This window comes from Megalobrama amblycephala, linkage group LG15, assembly GCF_018812025.1.
Source record: "Megalobrama amblycephala isolate DHTTF-2021 linkage group LG15, ASM1881202v1, whole genome shotgun sequence".
Classification (NCBI taxonomy): Eukaryota; Metazoa; Chordata; class Actinopteri; order Cypriniformes; family Xenocyprididae; genus Megalobrama; species Megalobrama amblycephala.
In genome coordinates, this window is record NC_063058.1 from 28,783,173 (window position 1) to 28,807,838 (window position 24,666).

Genomic DNA, 24,666 nt, shown 5'->3' on the forward strand with positions numbered 1-24,666 from the left:
TCCTTATTTAACTATTTAACTTTTGTGGTTGGTTACAATCATCAAACTCAAAAACCTAACTTTCACAACTGTTGCTTAGTCATATTATCTTATAACAAACAAAAGCAGTATTGCATTTACTTAATTTCATAAGCATTCAAGCATATATGGCCTTAACTTAAAAGCAAGCCAATAAAAACACTGAAACAGGTAAATAGCAATATCAACAACAAAATCCAAAACAGCATATAAGCAAGTAAATACAGGAGAATTATGGCAAAGTCATTTCAAAGTGGCACACTTTCTGCTGCCAACAGGTGGCGCTTTGACTGTAACCGAATATTGTGATATAGATGTATTAAGGCTAGAAATATTATCAAATACGTTTAGTTTGGTGCAGATCGGACATTGTATGCCTGAGTTACAACAACTTCCTTTTTGGTGGCGTTAATCGCATACATTAGCATTTAGCCAGGTGTTGCATGATTTAACGTGTCTCGCATGTTTGGTTTTGATCTGATTAAAGCTCTAAGAGGAGTTCATTAAAGTACAATGTCTGGAAATGGCAAAAAATGCCAAGTTAATTAAAAATACCTGTTATGTCCCTCAGGAGAAGGTTAGTGCTAAGACTCAATGCCAAGAAAAGTGTGCTTCTTCCAGCTCAAACTACCATCTACTTAGGGGTAGTCTGGGATTCCACCACGATGCAGGCACGTCTGTCTCTTGCTCGGGTGAATTCCATTCTCTCAGCCATGAATGGGGTGAAATTAGGCCAGTCACTCACTGTAAAACAGTTTCAGAGACATTTGGGTCTGATGGCAGCTGCATCCAACGTGAAACCTTTTGGCCTGCTGCACATGAGACCCTTACAGTGGTGTCTAAGGACCAAGGCGTTTTCTCCCGAAGAGGAAATCCTTTTCGCATGATTAAGGTCACGCGGCAATGCCTTTGTGCCTTAGTCATGTGGAAGAAGCCTTGGTCCCTGTCCCAGGGACCTGTGTTGGGGGCTCCTTGTTGTTGCATAATGCTAATGACAGGAGTTCTGGAGAGGGTTCGCCGGGACAGGGTCCATCTCATACTGTTCTGGCCATTCTGGTCAACCCGAGTTTGATTTTGCAGACTTAGTGTCTCTTCTAGACAGCTCCCCATGGAGATCCCTATCAGACAGGACCTTCTGTCTCAAGTGGGCGGCATGATAATTCACCCCCGCCTGGAGTTGTGGAAACTGTGGGCCTGGCCCCTGAGGGGGCTAGGCTCATAGAATCCGGTCTCCCAACTGAGGTTGTCGAGACCATACTCCACTCCAGAGCTCCCTCCACAAGAAAGCTATATGCATATAAATGGAAGTTGTTTTCTACTTGCCGTAGACAACGTTAGCTGGACCTGTTCCACTCCTCTATCAGTCTTGTGCTGCAATTTGTCCAAGAATAAATCTTGGATGGTTTATCTAGCGGCTGTTTCTGCTTATCATGCTCCTGTGGGGGACTCTTCTGTGGGAAGAAACCTCCTATTTATAGGCTTTCTCTCTGGTTCCCAGAGGCTGAGGCCTTGTGTGCGTACAAGAACTCTGGACTGGGACTTTGCTATTGTGTTGGAAGGGGTAGCTGAGGCTCCATTTGAACCATTAGAGGAGGTGTCTGAGAGATTCCTCACTCTTAAAAATCTTCCTGTTGGTAATTTCATCTCTCAAAAGAATTGGAGATCTTCAAGCACTTTAGGTTGCTCCCTTTGGAATTTGCGCCTGGTATGGTCAGGGCTTTCCTGCATCCTAGACCTAGTTATATACCTAAGGTCCCCACCAACATCCCAGGACCGATTGTACTGCAGGCCTTTTGTCCTCCTTTTACTAATCCAGATCAGGAGAATGAGCAAGTTTGTGGTTGAGACCATCTCTCTTGCTTATGAGTCTTCCGGACAGCCTTCACCCTTGGCTGTCTGGGCTTACTCTACTAGGGGAATGGCTAAAAGCAAAGGCTTTAATCTTGGGGGTCCCCTCCATGAGATATGTGATGCGGCTGGGTGGTCCTCTCAGCATACCTTCATTAGGTTTTATAACTTTGATTTGAGCTCAACTCTGGGGTCCTCGGTGCTCTGTCAAGAGTGTGGAAAGACACTTGGTACTATGGCATAGTTGGGGTTCCCAATGCGTTCGACGCAACGTCGATGTTCCCATGAAAGGGAATGTCTCGGGTTATGATTGCAACCCCGGTTACCTGAATAGGGACAAGACGCTGCATCACTTAGCCATACTCCTTGCACGTCTGTGAGTGTCTTGCTTCAGCCAAATCAGAAGCTGGCGTTCTTTGTTCTCAGGAGTGCTTTATAGTTTCCTGGTCTGTGACGTCACCCGCTCTGACGTCCCGTCACCCTATTGGTTTGATTTCACAAGTGCTTCAAGACATAATCACACAGAGGTAATCCCAATGCATTTGGCGCAGCGTCTCATTCCCTTTTCAGGGAACCAGGGTTACAATCGTAACCCGAGACGTTTGTCGTGGTCTTGTGCTTCACCCTTTGACTGACGATAAAAATGGCACTATCATTCCATGTGAGCTCCAGCGTCATTTTCTGTGATGTAATAAACAAAATATTTTGAGTTAAGTCATATGACAAATGCATTATTTCGATAACTGATAAAAAATAGCCAGGATTTGTAACACTTTCTACTGCTAATAACTTGTAGATTTGATAAATAATAACTTGTTATATGCCAATCTATGGACCAGCCTCTCAGAAGAATAGATTCTCATGGAGAAAGATGCAACAACAACATAAACAGACTCTGAGATGGTTTGGTTTAACATACAATACTACAGAACAAGGAAAACAAAACAGAAAAAAAAAAAAAAAACCCTGACCAAGGAGATCGTTAAATCACAGAAATTTCAGAATGTGCGGTTACAGCGTGTCCAATTTAAATCCTTTTCTTTAACATCAATCCATCGATAAAAAACATCAAGAAAGTTATTTCTTTGTTTCTGTTCCCCGGAGCATCAGCAAACACTGCGCTCATAGCGTTTGCACGATAGAGAGAGCTGCCTTGACTCCACGAGCAAACCTCGTGCAAAATCCGGAAAACAATTTCTCCGCTGCGCCAATCCTGCGCTCTCATTGGCTCATGTTATATTCAAAATTATTTGCATTGTTACATTTAACCAAATAAAAATATATGTTTGTATAAAAATAAGTATTTTCTTTCATAAATGTACTTATTTTGAGTAGTTTTCAATAGTTTTGTAAAATTATAGTTATTATATTAATAACATAATTTATTTCTTTATTACTCTGGTAACCTTGGTTACAATTGCAAAACATTAAGTTAGATTTGCTAAATTGTATGTTGGATTACATGTCGCAAACAATGCTTAAAGGGGCTATATGTACGATTTTTACTTTAAGTAAAGCACAAAAATAGCCCAATATGTTTGCAGATATTGAGGGAACATGCTAAGTTCACCTACTTGTTTCTCAGAAAACAATGCTAAGACCAGATATTCTACATTGAAATGTGCATACCGTGTCGGAATGTCTGTCTTTGTTTATTTCGACATCACAGGTTGCCAGCTGGTGGAAAACACTGCATTGCAGCCATGGAAACAAGCAAACAAACTGGGTCAGAGAATAGCACATTCTACCTGACCTAAAAAGCCTCTGCATCCATCTAAATATCTCTATGAACAACAGCATATTAAAACAGATAAATCAGCTTACAGTGTGCAATTCTCCTCTGCTTTCATTGTCAATTGCGCTCCCTCATGTTACGTGTCCTTGGCTACCCGCGTCTTTGAACGAGGGGGCGGGGCAAACAATATTTTGAATTTGGACTGCAATACCTATTTCGACCACTGGGTGTCATTCCTACATAGAGCCCCTTTAATGATCAAACTGATGTTTTTCAAACATTTTAACAAGTCTACTGAATATACAAACTCAATTCCAAAAAAGTTGGGACATTGTACAAATTGTGAATAAAAAAGGAATGCAATAATTTACAAATCTCATGAACTTATATTTTATTCACAATAGAATATAGATAACATATCAAATGTTGAAAGTGAGACATTTTGAAATGTCATGCCAAATATTGGCTCATTTTAGATTTCATGAGAGCTACACATTCCCAAAAAGTTAAGACAGGTAGCAATAAGAAGCCGGAAAAGTTAAATGTACATATAAGGAATAGCTGGAGGACCAATTTGCAACTTATTAGGTCAATTGGCAACATGATTGCAGAGTTTCCCACAGGATTTTGTGAGACTGTGGTGGGTGGACATCAGTTCCTCTAGGGGGGTCCCCCTAGAAATTCTGAGAGCAAAATTAAGTGACTAGATCAATGAAGAAATTTGTTCTCTTGTAAACAATTTTGTGCTCTAAAAGTAATTAATTTATTGGTGATGGTAGGGCACATTAGTCACGGACACAACATCTAGTAGACTAAATGATAGTTCATTAGTGGTCAAACATGTAGAGTATACATTTGAACCAGTAAAATATGTAGCAAAAGAGGTTACCTTTGTTGAATTAATTTATTAGTGGCAGCCTGCATCTGTATTTGTGGAACTAATGGTCACTCTTTGATTTGTTAAACAATCCAGAATGCACTAAACACCACTTCATTATGGAGAAAAACATCAAATGAATGAAAATATATAATCATAAGTTGACCAATAAGTAAACTAGGTGAGTATATAATTCAGCAGCAAAAAGTTATGCTAGCCTAATTCTTGGAGAGAGAAAAAAAAACAAAAAAACTTTGCACAGTAATTTTATAAATCTAAATGTTAATAAAAAGTAAAAAATTACTATTTGTATACTTATGAAATGAAAAAAAAAAACGATTTATATTAGATGTATATTCATATGTAAAGAATTATATGCATTTATATTAATGTAATATTAAAAGACGCTTATTTTAAATGTATTGTGCAGCTTTTTAATGGGGCAACAAGATATGATAGATACGACAGAACAAAATAGGCTATTAATAATTTTTCAGTGTGCAAAACCATGATAATATGAAATGCTTCAAAACAGCAGCAAAAAACCGCTAATGCGCATCCCGGGTGCAGAATGAAGTGCTTGAAGCAATATTGAGTCAGAGCGCGCAGTTGTGCTGTGCATTGAAAAGTTCACGGTACAAAGAGAATCCCTGTGTATATCTGCATCTAACAGTTTATTAATCATATGTTTCTTCTGACTTTTAAATTCCAGTTATTGCGCGTGACGCAAATTTATAGTCCTTGTGTTGTGCGATCTAACAGACACACTGTATCCAGTATAATGACATTGTTCAGAAACAGCAATAAACTCCAGCAAGATAGTCATTTTATGCAAATCCACAGCTCTTTATCTACATATCAAGTATTATAATGGGAATATATCATATTGGAGAGTTTTACCGTGCTGACTGTCGTTACCAAACGCGACGCGCTGTTTGAGTGCTGAATGATTGACAGCTGCAGCAGAGGGAAGACGAGTTTCTGACTGTGAACTTAACCCTCTGGAGTCTGAGGCTGATTTGGGGCTTGGACAAGTTTTGACATGCCCTGACATTTGTGCTTTTTTCAGTTGTTCATAAACATATAAATGACAAAAGTGTCATTACACTGTATTCAGCACAAACTAGGCTACAATAATATGTGAGGAACATGTATGTACATGTTTGTATTTTTGAAGGAATAATGTTTATGCGTGGTTATTGAAAAAACAAAAAACTTAAGTCACTGAAATAAGGCCAAAAAAAGTATATTAAATCTGTGTTCACAAGACTTCTGGGTATTGGAGGTTGTAGACTAGAGTTTTTGCTTCAGAATTATGTAAAAATTATGCTGCCTACTCCTTCATATAAAACAATATATTGATTTCGTTTTTTTAAGACACTTTTTGTCAAGAGAAACAGTATGCGTGGAGGCGTGAATCATCATGAATAATGGGCCATTTACACCTGAGAAGACAAAAGAATAACATAATAATGACCTGAAATGACTTGCATATTAATGAGGCCTTTCAGTCAGGTAGGCTGTGAAAAAAACCCTCTGTAATAATGTCTCAGCTCATCATAAACAGCAATACTGTGAAATATTATTACAATTTAAAATAATGGTATTCTATTATATTCTTTAAAATATAATGTATTTCTGTGATGCAAAGTGTCTGAACAATTATGTTACCTCTATGGCATTTCATATAGGCTTTTAGCTTAAAAGCATGCACGTTTGGAGAAATATTGATGGATTCTTATATATTTATGTCAATTTTCTATACTGAGAAGTAATATTTATTGTCATCACTATGAGTGCTGGATACCGTGTTTTCAATTCATCTCTGTACACCTTTAGGCCACAAATTCATATAAAGAAGAAAAGGAACTAGGAACTAACGGCATGTCTTCTAGAGATCGCTAACCATGGCTTTAACATCCAAATAAACACTTTTCAAGACAATAAATACACGATTGAGACGATGCATACAAGTATTGACTCAGAATCTCGGACTTCTGACATGGCTCTCTTTTCATACAGATTACATAAACAGAGAATGTTTGTTTTCGATTTGACTTGCACGATTTAAAACCTGACATTTCAACGTTTCTTTAGACATAAGTGTAATTTTTTGTCATTAGTATTCATAAGTTACAGTTCATTTTCTGAGAACTATCAGATTGGACTTCGTTCAGAGGGAGAGGAGAGATCACGCATCATGTTAGTTTTCTGTATTTTACAAAAAGCACAATGTGTTTTTACTCTGAGTGTACACAAATAAAAGAAGACATTCTATAGTTTCAATTGATATATTACTCATGTCTCTATGACAAGAAATGACAGAGTATTTTAAGTCTGTTTTGCTGCAATGTGAAAAAAATCCTGCAAAACGCACCGGCGCATTTTCGGACCTCAGGGAGTTAAGGCCTGTTTCACGCTGCATTCACACGGGGTGTCAGCGCCAACGCTTGATGGAGGGCGTGTCTGAAGCTTGTGTTGACGCGACCGTTATAGTGATAACAGCCAATCACATTACTTCCTGGGGTTGCACAAGCGCTATTGGCTAGCGACTGCTCTAAGGTATTTGCATAGGGCGATCTGATTGGATGACGCATGCATTGGCGTTTGAAAAGTTGAGAAATCTTCAACTTCTGCCGCTTGCAATGCCAGTGAAGTGACGCGACGGAACCCACAATTCAGTTCGGCAACGCATGACGTCACCTCGTGTCATCTCGTGGGGTGATCCGTTCAGTCGTGCATGCGCAACATTCTATAGGTTCTGTACTGCTAGTAGTAGTTCACCTGTTTCATTCAGAGCCGGAAAGAGAATTGATTAGTTCATTTCATGAGTCTTTCGGGTTTTTGAGTCGTTCCTTATTCATGTGACAGACCCATACGCTAAACCAATGCAGTCAGAGCCTGAAAGAGAATTGATTAGTTCGTGTCATGAGTCTTTTGGGGTTTTGAGTCGTTCCTTAATCACGTGACAGACCCATACGCTAAACCAATGCATTCTGAGCCGGAAAGAGAATTGATTAGTTCATTTCATGAGTCTTTCGGGTTTTTGAGTCGTTCCTTAATCATGTGACAGGCATCCCCATATGCTAAACCAATGCAGTCAGAGCTGGAAAGAGAATTGATTAGTTCTTTTTATGAGTCTTTCGGGTTTTTGAGTCCTTCCTTAATCACGTGATAGACCCATACGTTAACCAATGCTGTGTGACCCAAGCACATTATATTTCTTAGTAAATAACTTTAACTCTCCAGTTTTATTTCAGTTTGTGTTACAACTGTTAAAGCTGAAGTTATCATAACCTTGATGTTTTAAACTAACATTAATAAATTAAAAGCAAATAACATTTTGAAATTTGAATTATGTCATTATGTCCTTTTTAAACAATCTTTTTATACATATATTAAACCAATATGTCAAGTCTGACTAGGAAAAGCAATTATTATAACAGCAAACTTTGGAGTAAAAATTAACAAACTAGTCTATAAATACTTTGTATTGTAGGCTTGAATTATTATATTATTGTATAGCCTAGTGTTTATTTACAGACAGACAGTCAAAAAGATAAATTAATCAATATTTTATTTATAACAGGGCTTTATTTATTTATAAAATAATAACACACCACAGATCCTCAAGAAACGGTAACAAAAACAGTGACAAATGTCAGAAATAGCGTATGGGTCTGTCATGTGATTAGGAACGACTCAAAAACCCGAAAGACTCATGAAATGAACTAATCAATTCTCTTTGCGGCTCAGAATGCATTGGTTTAGCGTATGGGTCTGTCACTTGATTAAGGAATGACTCAAAAACCCGAAAGACTCATGAAACGAACGAATCAATTCTCTTTGCGGCTCAGAATGCATTGGTTTAGCGTATGGGTCTGTCACTTGATTAAGGAATGACTCAAAAACCCGAAAGACTCATGAAACGAACGAATCAATTCTCTTTGCTGCTCAGACTGCATGGTTTAGCATATGGGTCTGCCTGTCACGTCATTAAGGAATGACTTAAACCCGAAGACTTGTCAGACAAGAAGTGAGGTGAGCTTAATCAGCTTGTCATAAACTGAAAATATAGCATTGTAGTTTTGTATTGTTTGTAGTGTGATCAACGTTTGCATAAGTAGTAGATGTGTTGGGGAAGTAACGCGTAACATTTTAATTACATTTTGCTAAAATGAACGAAATGACTCAAAAAAAGATTTGTTAATTTTGCTGAACGAGACTCAAAAGTCCGAGTCGGTAAAATGACCGAACTTCCCATCACTACTTGGAGTTATGCGTCCAGCTCTTTGTCGATATCAAATCCTGGATGCACCCTGGCTTCGAGATGCCTTCTCTACAGCCTGTACCTGAGAAGGGATAAGCTCTTCTAGCTGGAAATCCTGGCACAGTTCTCCAAGCTCTTTGGGGGGTAGCTGCAGAGTCTCTGGTGTTCTGTATTCAAGAACAGTTTTAGGTAGCATACAAGATTTGGGAACAAAATCCTTGTAGTGATTCTCCCTAGCCATCAGTGCAGCACTCTTTTGACAGTTTCTGCTTAAGGACCCAAAAAAAAAAAAAAAAATAGTTTCTGACCCTTTCTTTACTCTTGGACACTGAACTGGTTTCACAACCTTGGCTTGCTCAGTTGATTTCCCAGCGATGGCATTGTCCATTTTCCTTTTTTTTCGATTTTGCTGAGGAAAAGTCTATAAAATCTATGGGAGCAGCAGGAATCTGGGAAATTGGAAAAGCACAAAAAAACATTAAGTACTGTGTTATGTAATGGTGGTGTATCAAACACACGACGAGGAAGAGTAAAGTTAAATAAATCTTTACTTGATAATCCACAGGGAGAAACACAGAATTCAGAGCAGAACATACACCAACACATTTCTTCTACAAACGAGACCCGACAAAAACACACTGACAGAACTGAACTAATATACACACACTAATGAACTCCTGACAAACAGCTGTGATGATGATGATTAGTGTCCATGGAAACAGATTGTGGCAGGAAACTCAAACAAAGAAGCATGTGACAGAAGAAAAACAAACTGACAGTTCATGTGAGGTGTGGATGTGACATACTGCCCATTTAAGGGAAAATGCAGTAATTGACCATTTTTAACACACGTGTGGTCCACAATATGGAAAGTTTAAGATATAACATAGCAAATACAATGTGTGCAGTTAGTCTTAGTTAAAGACAATACCTATTATGTATTGTAGTTGCAGTGTTTGATCTTACTTTCCCTGTCGTATCTGCAGAAATGTGTTTACAAATTGACAGTTGCTGTCATTTCCCATAGTAGAGTAGGGTACAAAACAGTAATATGTAAAGTACATTTATACACCTTTTTACATGTGATGGCATCAGCCACTTGTACTTTTCCGTTGTGCAGGAAGCTGTATCTTGCTGCTTAACACCAGCTTCAATAGAAAAAAGAACTGCCTCTACATGAGAACAGGTTTCTGACAATCTGAAAAAAAGAACAGAATTTCTTTATTAACCACAAATGGCTAATACATTAAGATATAATATATTAAGGCAGTAGAAATATATTAAGATATTATGTTTATGTATTATATTTAAAACAATAGATACTACAAGTAACAGCACAATACATTTAAAATTTATACAAAACACAGTCGAACGTAAATAACTTACCCTGCCATGCAATTGCAATGAGCTGCAATTATTTCCCCCCCTTGCTTTGGAATAATCCATGTCTTTAATGGCGTTTCGCCAGACCTTTGAGAGTGGTTAACCTAATAATAAAGTAAAGTAACATCGAGATGCTAACATCGAGAGGCGCAGAAGAGTTGAATGTTGCTAGGTTAATCAACAGGGAAAAAAAAGAAATGCTACTCACGTGAGCAAAAAAAAAGCGATTTTCATTGTGGAGCACCTTGGTGCTAAGATCGTGTACCCATCCACTTACAAATAAAATTGTAAGCATCCATGCTTTTGTATGCTTTATCTGCAGATATCTATTGATCTTGATTGCAGGTAAATGTTTCAGTTCCACAGAAAATTCGCTCCTCTTCGTACTATAAGGATCACGTCCAACATATTAGGTGATTTTTTTGTTTATATCTATCTTTTGAAATACTGTCTAAACCACTACAATACTGACTTTCCTCTATGTCTTCCATTGTGTTTATTTACTACTTGCCCTCAAACGGAATTTCACGCGTCACCAGAACCACGTGATTGCAAACAACCTATAGAGTTAATTTATGAATCATAAATGTATGCTTATGTGTTCATGTGTAAAATGAGATCATCATTTTGGTGCTTTGTTAAACATTGTGATGTGTATGTTCTGAAAATGATATCAATGATGGTTTGGTGACCTTGTTATTCAAGGTCAGGTTTTTTTGTTGTTTTGTTTTCTTGTTCTTTTAATTTCTGATTCGATTTCATCGTGGCCCTGTTGAATGTGTGCTGCAAACTCGCTTACGCTGTATGGAGAGCGATGCTTCACGGAATGGAGTTCCTGGATTCCCGGATTTCGTCCAAACTCTTGTGTTCGCGGAGGGAGTGAGGACTGGCGAGCAGTGTTGCCAACTATTTTCAATGGAAAGTAGCTAAACCCTGCTCAAAAAGTAGGTAGATGTTGCTAGATGACGTAATGTGTCATTAGCATACTACGTCATCATGTCGTATTTGCATTCTGCCAAATGTCGGCACTTAACGGTTTTCTTGCATAATCTGTGCTCACATACTGTTTTAATATAAGTAGCCTATATAGCCAAATGTCCAGTAAAGCTGATGAAAGACATAGCAAAACGTAGTCCTACCCATCAAACGTAGGCCATTGGGGGGTTCCACAGTTTGATTTTACGATTTGCCCCCAAAAATGTTGTTTTCTCCTACCGTGGAATGCTGTGCAGGTAAGCATAATAAATTACATGTAATTCACTTGCTGGATTATTGAAAACAAAACAATGTTTTGGTTAATATCTAAAATAATTTTGTTCTATTTTCAAAACCTAGACTATATAGTTATTATGAAATAACCTGTACTATATTGAGACATGACATTTTGGTCATATCACCCACCCCTAAATCAAATAACACAAATGAAAACAATTTCACTAATTTTGTAGTGCTAATGCTTTCAGATTATATTTGTCTACTATGTATTTCAATGAAAATGCAACAGGAAGTCAGCTGAGAAACAAAGATGAATCACTAGTCTATAAAATAAAGTGGCCAAAGTATAAGAAGGGGAAACACTCCATTCAGGCAGTGAAGAAAAAGCAAACATTTGGTGAAATATAATTATTTTATACATAGTCCATTACTTTTCCAACAATTGTATGATATAATACAATTTAAGAACAAGTAAAGATTTCATTATTGTTTCCATATAAACGCACACAATAATACATCTACATATCCTGCTTTTCAGGTTTCAAAGAAGACTACGATATCCACTGCACAAGAGACACAACTATAGATGTGACCAGCAGCATTAACTTCACCCACAGACCACCACAACAGACTCAACCAAACATTGCAGATATAGACAAGATGCCAAACCACAAATCAGTAAGTAAATAATATTAAAATTGTGGTAGTGATTTTAAAAATAAAGAAATTATGCCTATATTATCCATGTAAAATATTATGAAACAATGACACTATACATTTCTTGCTGTATTTAGAATAAGTGACTCTTTACATGCCAATTTTCAACTAAAAACAAAAAACTCTATGCCTTTTGGCCATTCATTTACACAAAGGCATTTTAGTGGCCTGAAAATGCAAACTTTTAAAAACACGCTTCAAAGTTTTAACCGATACCATCGTCATCAGCGTGCAAAATGCGAAATCGTGAATCTATAAAAATAGATTCACACATCAATATTACTCTATAAACCCAATTTGTCAACGTTTAAGTAAAGTATTTCTGTGAACAAACAAAATTTCCAATGGATTAGCCACCATAGAGAAATAATGCCAATATCAAAATGAAAAAATAATGTAGAAAGTGGGGCTGGACAATTATGGCCTAAAATCAAAACCTCGATTAATTGAATATTTTACCTCGATTACAATTAATGAACAGTTATCTTGTTTCTGTTTTTTTTGTCCCCCTCATAGTTCACTGACAAGGTTTGTAGGTTTGTACTGTAAATATTGACTATTAAAAGGTGGGATATTTTTTATCTGACATAACAGCTCACTATCAGCAGTTATTTTATATATGGTTCGTAACATTTCTTACAGATTTCTGCTCATTGTAAATCAGATTTTAATTAGCACAGTATCAGTACGTAATGAGAGCGATTGCATGTGAATTAGTCATACCGTCTCTCTATTAATTGTGAAGCTGCTTGTTGTAAATCCTTCAAAAGTAGAAAAATATATATCCTATAAGAAGTTTTGAGTTTCTAAGCTAGTTTAGTGATAAATTGCAGGACAGTGCTGACAACTAGTTTCTGCGTTCCTCTCTGTGCGCGCGAACTTCACGTTTTGCGCAGCTGTTTGTGTTTGTACGAGTGTTCGTGCCACAATGCAGCTGCGCGAGCATGGTAGCCTGAAATAATACACGTCCAATCCTTTAAAATCACTTGAATGTCCAAACTGGCAAACCTTAAAACAAATACAACTGACAAAGTTAAGTGAAGACGCAAGGCTAACCGCTCGCACGCCATTCATACGTGTTGATACGGGTTCACCTCCGTGTTGCTTTTATGCCACTGACTGGATGGAGCAGAGTCATGTGGCTACACACGTGGTAGTATGTTTTTAAGGGGGAAGTATTAAAGGGGTGGTTCATTGCGATTTCACTTTTTTAACTTTAGTTAGTGTGTAAAGTTGCCGCTTGAGCACAAACAGTATCTGCAAAGTTACAGCACTGAAAGTTCAATGTAAACTGATATATTGTCTTTTAAATTTATGGAAGTTTATTGCCTACAAAAACGACCCGTTTGGACTACAACGAGCTTCTTCCCGGGTTGGTGACATCATAAACCCTTGCTATTAACATAAACACTGCCCCCGGGAACACGCAACAAAGTGGGCGAGGCCATGTCGCGCAGCATAATGGAAGAGGAAGAGTTGTGTACACCGGACGTGAGCGACGCGTCAAAAGATAATAGAACCCATTATAATCACTGATATTTTCTACACTGGATGCAATGCTGAAGTCAGCTTCCAGAATCTACACGAGTTCAATGCTGGATTTACACAAAGGCTTTTACTGAAAGAAGCAGTTCCTACTTTAAAAGCAGAAGCTGCTGTTTATTTGCTACAAACTGTAAGTACATTTTATTGTTTGTACATGTCTTTTAAACGTATCACGTTAGTTCTGTTGCTATTTTTGGTTGCATCAATGATGTAAACAAAGACCAACGTGTTTTTGCTTCTCTAGCCAGTTAGCTAAATTCTAGTGCATACTTCAACAAACGCCAACAAACACCAACAAACTTCTATGTTCATAGACAAACAGTTTTTCATGTTATAAATTAAACGATGCCTTTACAAAAAATGCTACTACTCAGTCATGTATTTGGCTACGGTAAAGCTTTATATAAAACTATATATAAAACTGGATAAAAAACTGGATAAAAACTGGATAAAACTGTATATTGAAAGCTAACAAACAGCAGTGACAGCATCTAAACACTTTGACACAAATACTAAATGAAATACCATTCATAAACATCCTTTAAAAGCCACGATTGCAGAGAGCTTGACCCTCTTCATCTGGGTCTAATTCGGCTCTATTTGATACAGCAATACAGACGCTATTATTTACATTTTCACCGAAGCCCACATAACCGGTAACAACTAAGGGTAAAGGGCGTAGCGTTTCTGGACGCTTCAGCGAATCACGATGGCTCTGGACACTGGCCCAGATTACCAATCTGAGCACATTGCATATTTTGGAGGAAGTGGCTTCATAGAAGCTGGAAGTCAAACGAGCCATTCAGATGACAGTGGAAACAGAGGTGTAGAATAAAGGTAAAATATATGAAAAATACGGCTTTTTTAAAAAAAAACTAAGCATCTCAAAGATCTGATGTCTAGCAGCCTTCAGTATAAGAAAGAAATTTCACTATCAATGTTCTCTGCATTGTGTGTGATGCTTCGGCAAAAGCCTTTATACGAGGCACAAAGCTGTGCTCCGGGTACTATGGCTGTGATAAATGTGACCAGAAAGGTCAATGGTTTAGTAAAGTAACATATCCAGCCACAGAAAACATCACCTTACGCACAGATGCTTCATTTAGGAGCCAAGTTCAGCCTGAGCATCACAATGGAGATACTCCACTTATCCAGCTGCCCATTGACATGATAAAAAGCTTCCCAATCGATTACATGCATCAGGCATGCTTGGGGGTGATGAAGAGGCTTCTTCTCTGTTGGACCTGTGGAGAAAGAGAAGTCAGGCTCTCCGCTGACCAAAACAACAAGTGAGCTCTAGGCTGCTTCAAATCCGTAGTCAAATACCCTCCATCTTTTCTTGCACCCCTCAAGGCCTGGATGAGCTTGAGAGATGGAAGAAAACGGAATTCCGTCAATTTAAAAGGGGGTGCTTCTGCACACGGCACTCAACCCAAAGTACAACTTAAAGTTTTTTGAGCATATGTTGCTGAGCAGCTCAGTTCTTATGTAGCCCAGTGGCAGTGCTGGTTTTTGTTTGTTATTTGAGCTGAAACTAATGGCACAGAAAATAAACATGTTAAACATGTTTGATATATTAATGTTTGACTTTTGTTGTTTGTTGTTTTTTCCCCTCTGAAAAACATGGCGAGCTGAAAACCGGGCTAAAATTGTTTAGTGTGAACCCAGCATAAACTTTGCTTCAGTGTGTCGGCCAGAACATGTCATAAGTAACTCTTCAAGGGTCTTTTGAACTTATCAAAAATGTTAACTTTTTTTTAAAAATGTAACCTACAGAAATACTTTCAAGTCAAACTATATCTTTGCAAACCAAACAGGTGAAATTCATGGGAATGTACTGCTGTCAGGTCCCTTGATGTGGCTGCAATCTCTTTGATGTGTCTGGTCACATCTTCTAGGCCTCTGGAGGCTTCCAGCAGCTCCTCTAACTGATCCCTAACATCAAACAGGCCAGAGGATTCCTCATTCCTGCGACTAGAAAAACTGCATTCACACCGCCAGCTTCAGCTACAAAGCGACAGATCTTCATTTCAATGAGTGCCAGGCGACTATGGGTGACAGAGAGCGAAAAAGCAGCCAGCTACTAAGCGACTGGGAAAGTTGACCAAGGTTTAACTTCATTCAAATTTTCTGGGCTTGAGTGGTGGCAACGATCAAATCTCACGTCAAGTCTCAACTGGTGCACGCAAGTTTTAGATTGCAGTGTGTGCAGCATAGGCCTGGTAGATCTGGCAGAGAATTATCTGTGAGTTGTTTGTAATAATAATACATTACATTTATATAGTGCTTTATCATAGACACTCAAAGTGCTTCAGGGAAGGGGGGGCTACTCTCTACCACCCCCACCAATGTGTTGCACCCACCTGGGTGATGCACAGCAGCCTAGACCATATAGGTTTATATTCTGACAGGCATAAGCGTCACGCACATATCACTGATTGTTGAAACTTTGGCAAAAACATTTCCCACTAAGAAAAGTTCTAATTCTGTTGGTAATAAATAACATATTCATGAATAAAAAGGATCAAGGTTATAATCTGGGGGTCATTTGCACATATGTAGGGTTCTTTTATAGGTTTATTTTAATTTTGTATTAATTTATTGATTATATGCTGGCCCATTCTTCGGATAGGAGATAATCATTTCAACTTAATTAAAAAAACAAAAAGTAATAATTGAATAATATCTTTACCACATGAAAGAGTAGCTACATTGTAATGTGTTTTAAAGCGCCAGCTTTAATGGTACCAAATCATTAGCAGGTGATTAGAGGTTCCCATGATCCACGCCTCTCCCCTGACTGCATGGTGGATCCGTCGCACCGCTTTCGAAAAGTTCGGCACAATCGGCTGAATCCATCCGCACGATCCCTCCAGGACATGCCGGTGTTACAATATATTCGGTTCCTGAAATATTCTGTTCCACTGGGTGGTGCTTACGCGAATATTCATGATATCCTCCTATTGTGGGCGTGTCCTTGAGAGAACGTGCAAGCGAATGGAACTGAAAATATTAGTACACGCTCCTCAAATCGCATCGGTTTAATGGATTATTTCGAAAAGGTAATAAAATTTTCAATGTTAGTCAAGAGGTCACATGTTCAAAACAATGCAGTTTGTGTAATATATGATAAATCGTCTGAGCTATTTTACCTGTTTGAGTACAGGACAGGCATTCAGATAAACAGTTAACGCAAGGATACAGCAGAGCAAACATTAGCCAATAACCTTGTTTTACACTGATGTGTTTTCTTTTTAGCTTTTTTTTTTTGAGGCTTTAAAACGTTTTTGAATAATTTGATTAGTTTGCTTCCTTCGTTATCATTCTGTGACTACAGTACTGCATAGTGTTGACAACTTGAAATAAACCTCTACAAATGTATCTGTGTCCTAATAAAAATAAGCTATAGACTAGTGTGAATATTCTGTGTCATCCTTAATTGCTTGATTATTATTCAATCAATATTGGTGCACATTGAGTTTTTCACTTTCAACTGTTTTTCCAGCAAATTTCTTAACATGTAAATATTTGTACAAACAAAAAGATTCAACAACTGAGACATAAACTGAATGAATTTCATAGACATTTGATGAACATCTGAAAGTCTGATGTGGCACCAGCTGCTTTACAGAGCATCTCATCCTCATGGACAGCACCACATTTGCAGCTCTTGCTGTGAGATGTTACTCCACTCTTCCACCAAGGCATTTGACGTTCTCAAACATGTTTGGTGGGACTTATGGTCACATGTGGTTTGGCACTGGAAGGACAATCAGCTGTCCTTCTGTCTCCCTTCTGTAGCACTGTCTCTGGCATCTTACAATACAGACATTGCAGTTTATTGCTCTGTTCACATCTGCAGTTCTCATACCTCCTGCAGCAGGACTAAGGCACATTTACACAGGTCATCAGAGACCCTGGGCATCTTTATTCTGGTGTTTTTCAGAGTCAGTAGCCCAGCCAACATGTCCATGTGGGCCCCATGTGGGTTTTTGATGGGCTGTCACTTGGGCCCTGCATGGGCAACCCAAGTGGGGCCCATAGAATACATCGGCTCCACACAGGCCCCATGTGTGTTAGCCCATAGGGGCCATGATGGGTCCATAGTGGGCTCTAAGTGGGGCTCATTTGTGTGTTCAGCATAGGGGCCCACATGGGTCACATATGGGTTCTAAAAAATGGGGCCAATATGGGCCACATACAGAACCCTTATGGGTCCCAAAAGGGTGATAACACTTGACCCACAAATGGCCGCTCTATGGGGTTTTTGTGGGACCACAGTGGGTGAGAACTGGGCCCCATTTTTATTCCTTTTTTATTCCTGTAGGGCGCCATGTGTGTTAGCCCATAGGGGCACATGATGGGTCCATAGTGGGCTCTAAGTGGGGCTCATTTGTGTGTTCATTATAGGGGCCCACATGGGTCACATATGGGTTCTAATAAATGGGACCATGTGGGCCACATACAGAACCCTTATGGGACCCAGAAGGGTGATAACACTGGACCCACAAATGGCCCCTCAATGGGGTTTTTGTGGAACCACAGTGGGTGAGAACTGGGCCCCATTTATATTTCTTTTTTATTCCTGTAGGTGAAATTAATGTGCTTTAATGTGCTCATTTGCAAAATAAATTTATGTTTTAGTAAACCTGTACCTGACTTAATATAATTTAAATTACATGAGAAAATATTTGTACTGTGAAGAAAATGACTTTCAACTCAGAATTTGTAAACCACCTTTTTATTGATCATAAGAAGAAAAATAAAAGTTCAATAAAACAGGATAAGAGCATTGAAAATTCTTCAGTCCATCACTCCTGGGTTGGAGCAGACCCACCAGCTTCATATCTAAAGAACAATAATGAGAGAAAAAACAGAAAAGGCAATTATTTTAAAATACTATCAAATCATTAACAGGAGCACTCTCTTAAAAAAGCATGCATGATTATGATCAAGCCATGCCAGTACTTTATATTTCTGTCCAAATGGTTAAAGTAACACTTAAAGGGAGATTTCTACTACTAAAAGGAATATGAACAAGTTAAAGTTTAAAAAGATGGGCCTGATATAACAGAAGTATGACTTTACAAAAGCACATTACAAAAATAACACAACATAAATATAAGATGGTAAGATAAATAAAGCGGCATTTAACAACTTTTTTAACATTATTGAATTTAATTGAACTTTCAAAAGCTGTTTTTATTATACATTACAACTGTTAACTTTGAACTATTTTTGAATACAAAGTAATGTGAACGTGTATTATTATTATTTTTTTTTATGTATTCATATCTTGTACAGTACCTTTATTTAACAAAAGTATGACTTTACAAAAGCACATTACATTTCAAAAATAACAACATAAATATAAGATGATGAGATAAAGCGGCATTTAACAACTTTTTTAACATTATTGTGAATATTTTATTTAAGTGTTATATATGTATGTATATATGTATATATATATATATATATATATATATATATATATATATATATATATATATATATATATACACACACACACACATTATATATATATATATATATATATACACACACAAACACATATATATATATATATATATATATATATATACACACACACACACACACACATATATATATATATATATATATATATATATATATATATAGGCTATAAAACATGAAATACTAAAAATTGAATAAATGTAACCAGATGTTAAGGTTAAGCTGTTACCCATAATTGTACAAAACAACTGTAAAAAACTAAATTTTACAATTCTAAATAAAGCCCAAATGTGGCCCATATGGGACCCTCAAATTAACAATGTGGGCAACCTAACTGGGCGCCAAAATGTATTCAAAATGGGGCCCACATTCAGCCCATCAATGTGCCCACTCTGAACCCATGCCCAGATGATGCCCATATAGCCCAGATAAAACCCTTGTGGGACCCACATGGACATGCTGGCTGGGAGAAAGGTCTCTTTAGTGTCCTAAGTTTTTGTAACTGATTATCTTGATTGACCTATAGGTGTATGTGAAATAGTTGAAAAACATGACAAACATTGTTAAAACCTTTTCTAAAGATCTGTAAAGCTTATTTGGATTGTACAAAATTATCTTTAAAATATTATCCTGAAAATTGACTCCTTTTTTTGTGTAGATTTTTTCATCTTTTCTTAGTTAGTTTCTTAAATGTTGTAACAAGTGAAGTAATTACTCTATGAATGTAACTCAAATTGAAAAGACATTTAAAAATTCAAAACAATGTGTGAAAAGAAGCAATGCTAAATGTGAGGTTCTGAGGTAAATATTAAAACAGGGCCTTGGCACTCGGGAACAGCCTTCATTATGTCCAGATCACACACTGCCAGAACTATCCAAGACTTCAGCTCTCACATCCTGTCCGAAACAGACATTGACTTTACAAGATGATGAGTGTAATGTGGAAACATCACAAAAGCAAAACAAAACCATATGACATTGGTGATAATAAGAAGTATAACGTCATCTTGTAAAGTAGCTGTCTATTTGACATATTTGACATCTATTTGACATTTGATATATGATTATCAGAATTATTTTATTTGACTGGTTTTGAAATTGTTTTAAATCAGGTACAGAAGGTTGTTTGAGTATGTTATGTTTGACACATTTCAGGGTTTTGTGCTGCAATATCCTGCCTTGTCGTCAAACTTTAAAGGTGCCCTCGAATCAAAAATTGAATTTTCCTTAGCATAGTTGAATAACAAGAGTTCAGTACATGGAAAAGACATGCACTGAGTTTCAAACCCCATTGTTTCCTCCTTCTTATATAAACCTCATTTGTTTAAAATACATCCGGAGAACAGGCGAATCTCAACATAACACCGACTGTTACGTAACAGTCGGGGACTCCGCCCCCAATATTTGCATATGCTCATGATCCAGGCCAGGCGGAACCGCCCAGCGGAATCATCGGAAGTTCTGCAAGCAGAGTGAAGAAACAAGCCAAGCGAGGATAACAGCGAAAATGGCAGATCATGGAAATAAATGTTATGTTCCAGGCTGTGAAGGGGATGTGAAAACTTTTCATAGTCTTCCTCCAGAAAAAAACTGTCAAAAGGCATGGCTGATGTTTATCTATAACCGGATACCGGAACAATTTAACTCAAACTTGTTAGTTTGCTCTGCCCATTTCACCACGGACAGCTTTTCTAACCTGGGACAATATCAAGCAGGCTTCGCTCAGCGTTTGACACTGAAGAAAGGGGTAATTCCAACTATATTCCCGCAAGCAGTAAGTAGTGCTTTTATCCACATCTTGGCTGTAGAAACTATTTCTGATTAAATGTAAAGTTTCTTAGTGAGCTAACAACATTAACGACCATGTACCCAGTGTTGTCTAGATCCAATGCAAGATGCTAGTACAGTAACAAATAGCAAAGTTTACGTAACTACTATTAACGGTGAGGTTAAAATTTATTACTGTCTTTGTTATATAAATCTATAACATAACCGTAGATACATATGCCAATTCTCTTTTGTCGGATATAATTATAATTTGACCTATATTTAACCAACAACACATTACACCGAAGCTAACTATGTTAGTTTATTTGCTTACAGATAGCTACAGATACTCGATCCTTCTAGCTAACTTTCTACACCGTTCAAACTGAAACGATAGTCATTTGACAAGACATTTAGTCACTTTTTTTCAAATATTTTTATTTTTGAGAACTTGTATGACTTGTATGCGTACACCTGTGGAAAAAGATATTTATAGACGATGTAAGTTTTTGTTACTAATAGCTAAATCGTAATCACACTACAGCAGCTGAGTAGTAAACATGACACTGCTTTTTTGGAATGTCTTCTATGCTTTACTTTGGTTGGCTAAATAAATCAAATTTAAAATCATATCGGTAATGTCAATATATTAGAAACAAATTTTCGTTTGTTGTTTAGAGTTGTTATTGCAAAGTGAAGAAGCTATCATTGTAAAACCATACAGCGACACATTCTTACAATTATTTTTTTTTACAATGCTAAAAACAAAGTTGCAAATACTGACGTTATGAGTTATAGTGTAAAGTTAACGCTATATGCTAGTTCCATTGACGTAACAGTTACGTTTTGCAGGTGCATACTGAAAATAAAGACTAACTTACCACTCAGAAACGTCTATGGCCAATCGCAACAAAATTGGTTGTTCCTCTACATCTGCATCTTCGTCAGAAACAGGCTCAAACATATAAGGTTGAATACCAAAACTCTCCATCGTTCACGCCGTACAGTACAGATTTGTTCGCTATCAGTGTGAGCTACTGGAAGGAGCCGAACAGTGAAACAGCCAATCAGAGCGGAGCACCATATTACTATTCATGAGCCTTCCAAATAAGGCAAAACAGACCTTTTCATTCTAGGGGCTATTTGTGGGGTTATAAATGGAGCTGTAAAACCATATCTGGACAATTTTCGGCCATAAAAAAGCCACATACCCTCTATGTAGATATCAGGGAACAATTTAAAATGTTTTTTCAAATCACTCAAGGGCACCTTTAAATAAAACTACTATAATTTCCTAGTCTGGCTATCACCAGACCAAGCTCAATTTAAAATTGAACATTGGTCTGGGGAGTTTGCTATGTATTTCCTACTGCACAAGAGTCATGATCAATGAGCATTAGTCACGCAATTGGATAGTCCTTCAACCAATCAGATCAACGATCCGGGTGACGTACTTTGCAGACTCCAGACAGGTTTTTACCGTGTGTCTCAATCAGCTCCCTAGTTCAGTAGTCAGGGCACTGATCAGGGAATCGGCCACATTCACTTTCATGATCATGATACTGATTCACGATCTAGGGAACTAGTGAGCTGATTGAGACGCGGGTTTAGTTTGTATTGGTTTGTAGCATTGATCCGCGGTTTGCAGAAGCAGCAATGGCATCGAGCGATTTTTGCAGGTTGTGCAAAAAAACATGAAAGTGATCGGTATTTACACCCAGTCGAGCGATTTGTTTGCTAAATAAAGAAATCATTCAGCATCGTCGAGAGGTTAAAGGCGACTCTGATACTGTTCTGGTTCAGTGTAAATGAACGCGGAATATAGCCGCCCTAAACTACGTCATTGTCATGACAACCAAAAAGAATTCCAGTCAGCTCAGGCGGCGCGAGATTCAAGAAGCAGGGAGACGAAACATATAGAGCAAATAATAAAAATATTGTCTACCATCAAGGGTCATTGAAGTAAAAGAGTCCTGTACTCACATCGTGAAGCAAACCACCAAAATAACAGCAGAGAATCATTGTGTGTCATTAATCGCTGTTTGTAATCTTCCTATGAAGAGACTGTCGGATCAACGCTCTGCTACATTTCTCTCAGATAAGGCAAATGCTTAACACAATCGGCGTCACTGTGATTGTGCATTGTTATTTTGGAGTGACGGTCGTGCAAGAGACGGGTAGATCAGATTGCTTGCCGTCGTTTCTCTATCGTCATCGTGTTGTACCTGCCAATAGCGAGCAAGGTGGATAAGCCAGTCTGTGATTGGTTCCCGCAAAAGTGTAACAGCGCAGCAGAAGTGAATGTACGGGTTTCCAGACTGAGTTGCCGAGCGAAATCAAATCGCCGGCAGATCAGGCTGGGTTTACCCAGACTAATAATTTCCTATTATAACTATAATATTTTAAACAAAAATAACATTCTTTAAGTAGCTGCTGGCATGAAGACTGTCATCAAAACAAAGCTCCAAAGATTTATATTCCAAAGGAATATTTTATTACCTTTTCGAAATAATCCATTAAACCGACGCGATTTGAGGAGCGTGTACTAATATTTTCAGTTCCATTCGCTTACGCGTTCTCTCAAGGACACGCCCACAATAGGAGGATATCATGAATATTCGCGTAAGCGCCGCCCAGTGGAACAGAATATTTCAGGAACCGAATATTTTGTAACACCGGGAAGCAAACTGGTCAGGTTTTCGTGGATATCTTCACAGCTGTCATTAAACCTACTAAACCCTGGAGTGCCCGATTTGTAAACGAACGTACTTTGGACTTTCCGGCTCTATGCGTTTCGCTTTTTTTGGCCGTAACCAAGCTTGCTCGGTAGCTCAGCCGATACGGAGTTGGACTTAGGACGAGGAGTCAATCCCCCCCCTCCCTGACTGGGTACGAATCCCGTGAAAGGCTAGTGACGGCAAAAAAAGAGAGATCTAAACGAGCTGTAAAACGGTATGATCGCGGACGCTTCTTACATCACGTTTGCTTTTGTTAACGCCATCGGGTAGGTTTAGGCGTAGCGTCGGTGGGACATTATTTTAAAATGAAACGGAGCGCAAATGGGTCATTACACGAAAACGTGCCATTTCCCACTTTTAATGTTTGATTTTCAAAGTAGCCTACTGTTTTGAAAATCTTTAAGCCCCTTTTTGGATGAAGTAGATCCTTACCTCTCAGGAAAATGTGCCGTGCCATCTCAGGCTATCTTATTTTTTAAAAATTTTTAATATAACCAACGTAAATGTGTGTGTTTGGTCAACCCTGTTACCGACATATTAATTACTTTTTGAAAAGGTTTTAAATACATATATAGAACAAATCTGATATACTGTGAAAGATACCTTCCCCCCCTTGTTACATTAAGAGTGTTTGTGAATAGAGAATATTGAAAGTTTTATTTTTTTTTAATGGATGAATATGTTCATTTCCAAATGACACTCTCCCAGCATCTTCTGTTTTAAGAAAAATGTATGGAAACAAAAATAAAACGCCTCAATTCAATTTTGAGTGGATTATTAGTCTCTCTTACTAAACATTTACAATTAGTTGATTACATTTTTTTTTCATTTTTTAAATGATATTAGAATATTATACAAGTAACAGGGTTGACACATCAGTAACAGGGTTGACAACAGTTACCGTATTGGTTATACCGCTTGTTTGAGTTCACGTTATGGTTGTAATGGAGTCTTAATTGGACATTCATAAACCTTTAATTCAACATGACTAATTAGCATATTTTGTAGAACGCTTTATTGAGATATTTTAGCATAAAAATGATGAAAAATGATGATG

General features: G+C 37.8%; 1 protein-coding gene across 1 annotated transcript in view; it reads left to right on the forward strand.

Annotated features, from left to right (window-relative positions):
* Window positions 1-15,536, forward strand: part of LOC125247042 (zinc finger protein OZF-like) — a 28,740-nt gene extending 13,204 nt beyond the window's left edge. The window contains exons 3-6 of the mRNA XM_048158204.1: window positions 590-710; window positions 1,517-1,652; window positions 11,885-12,024; window positions 15,507-15,536. Coding sequence (XP_048014161.1) covers window positions 590-710; window positions 1,517-1,652; window positions 11,885-12,024; window positions 15,507-15,536 — 427 coding nt within the window. The remainder of the gene's footprint in view (window positions 1-589; window positions 711-1,516; window positions 1,653-11,884; window positions 12,025-15,506) is intronic.
* Window positions 15,537-24,666: the final 9,130 nt, after the last annotated feature.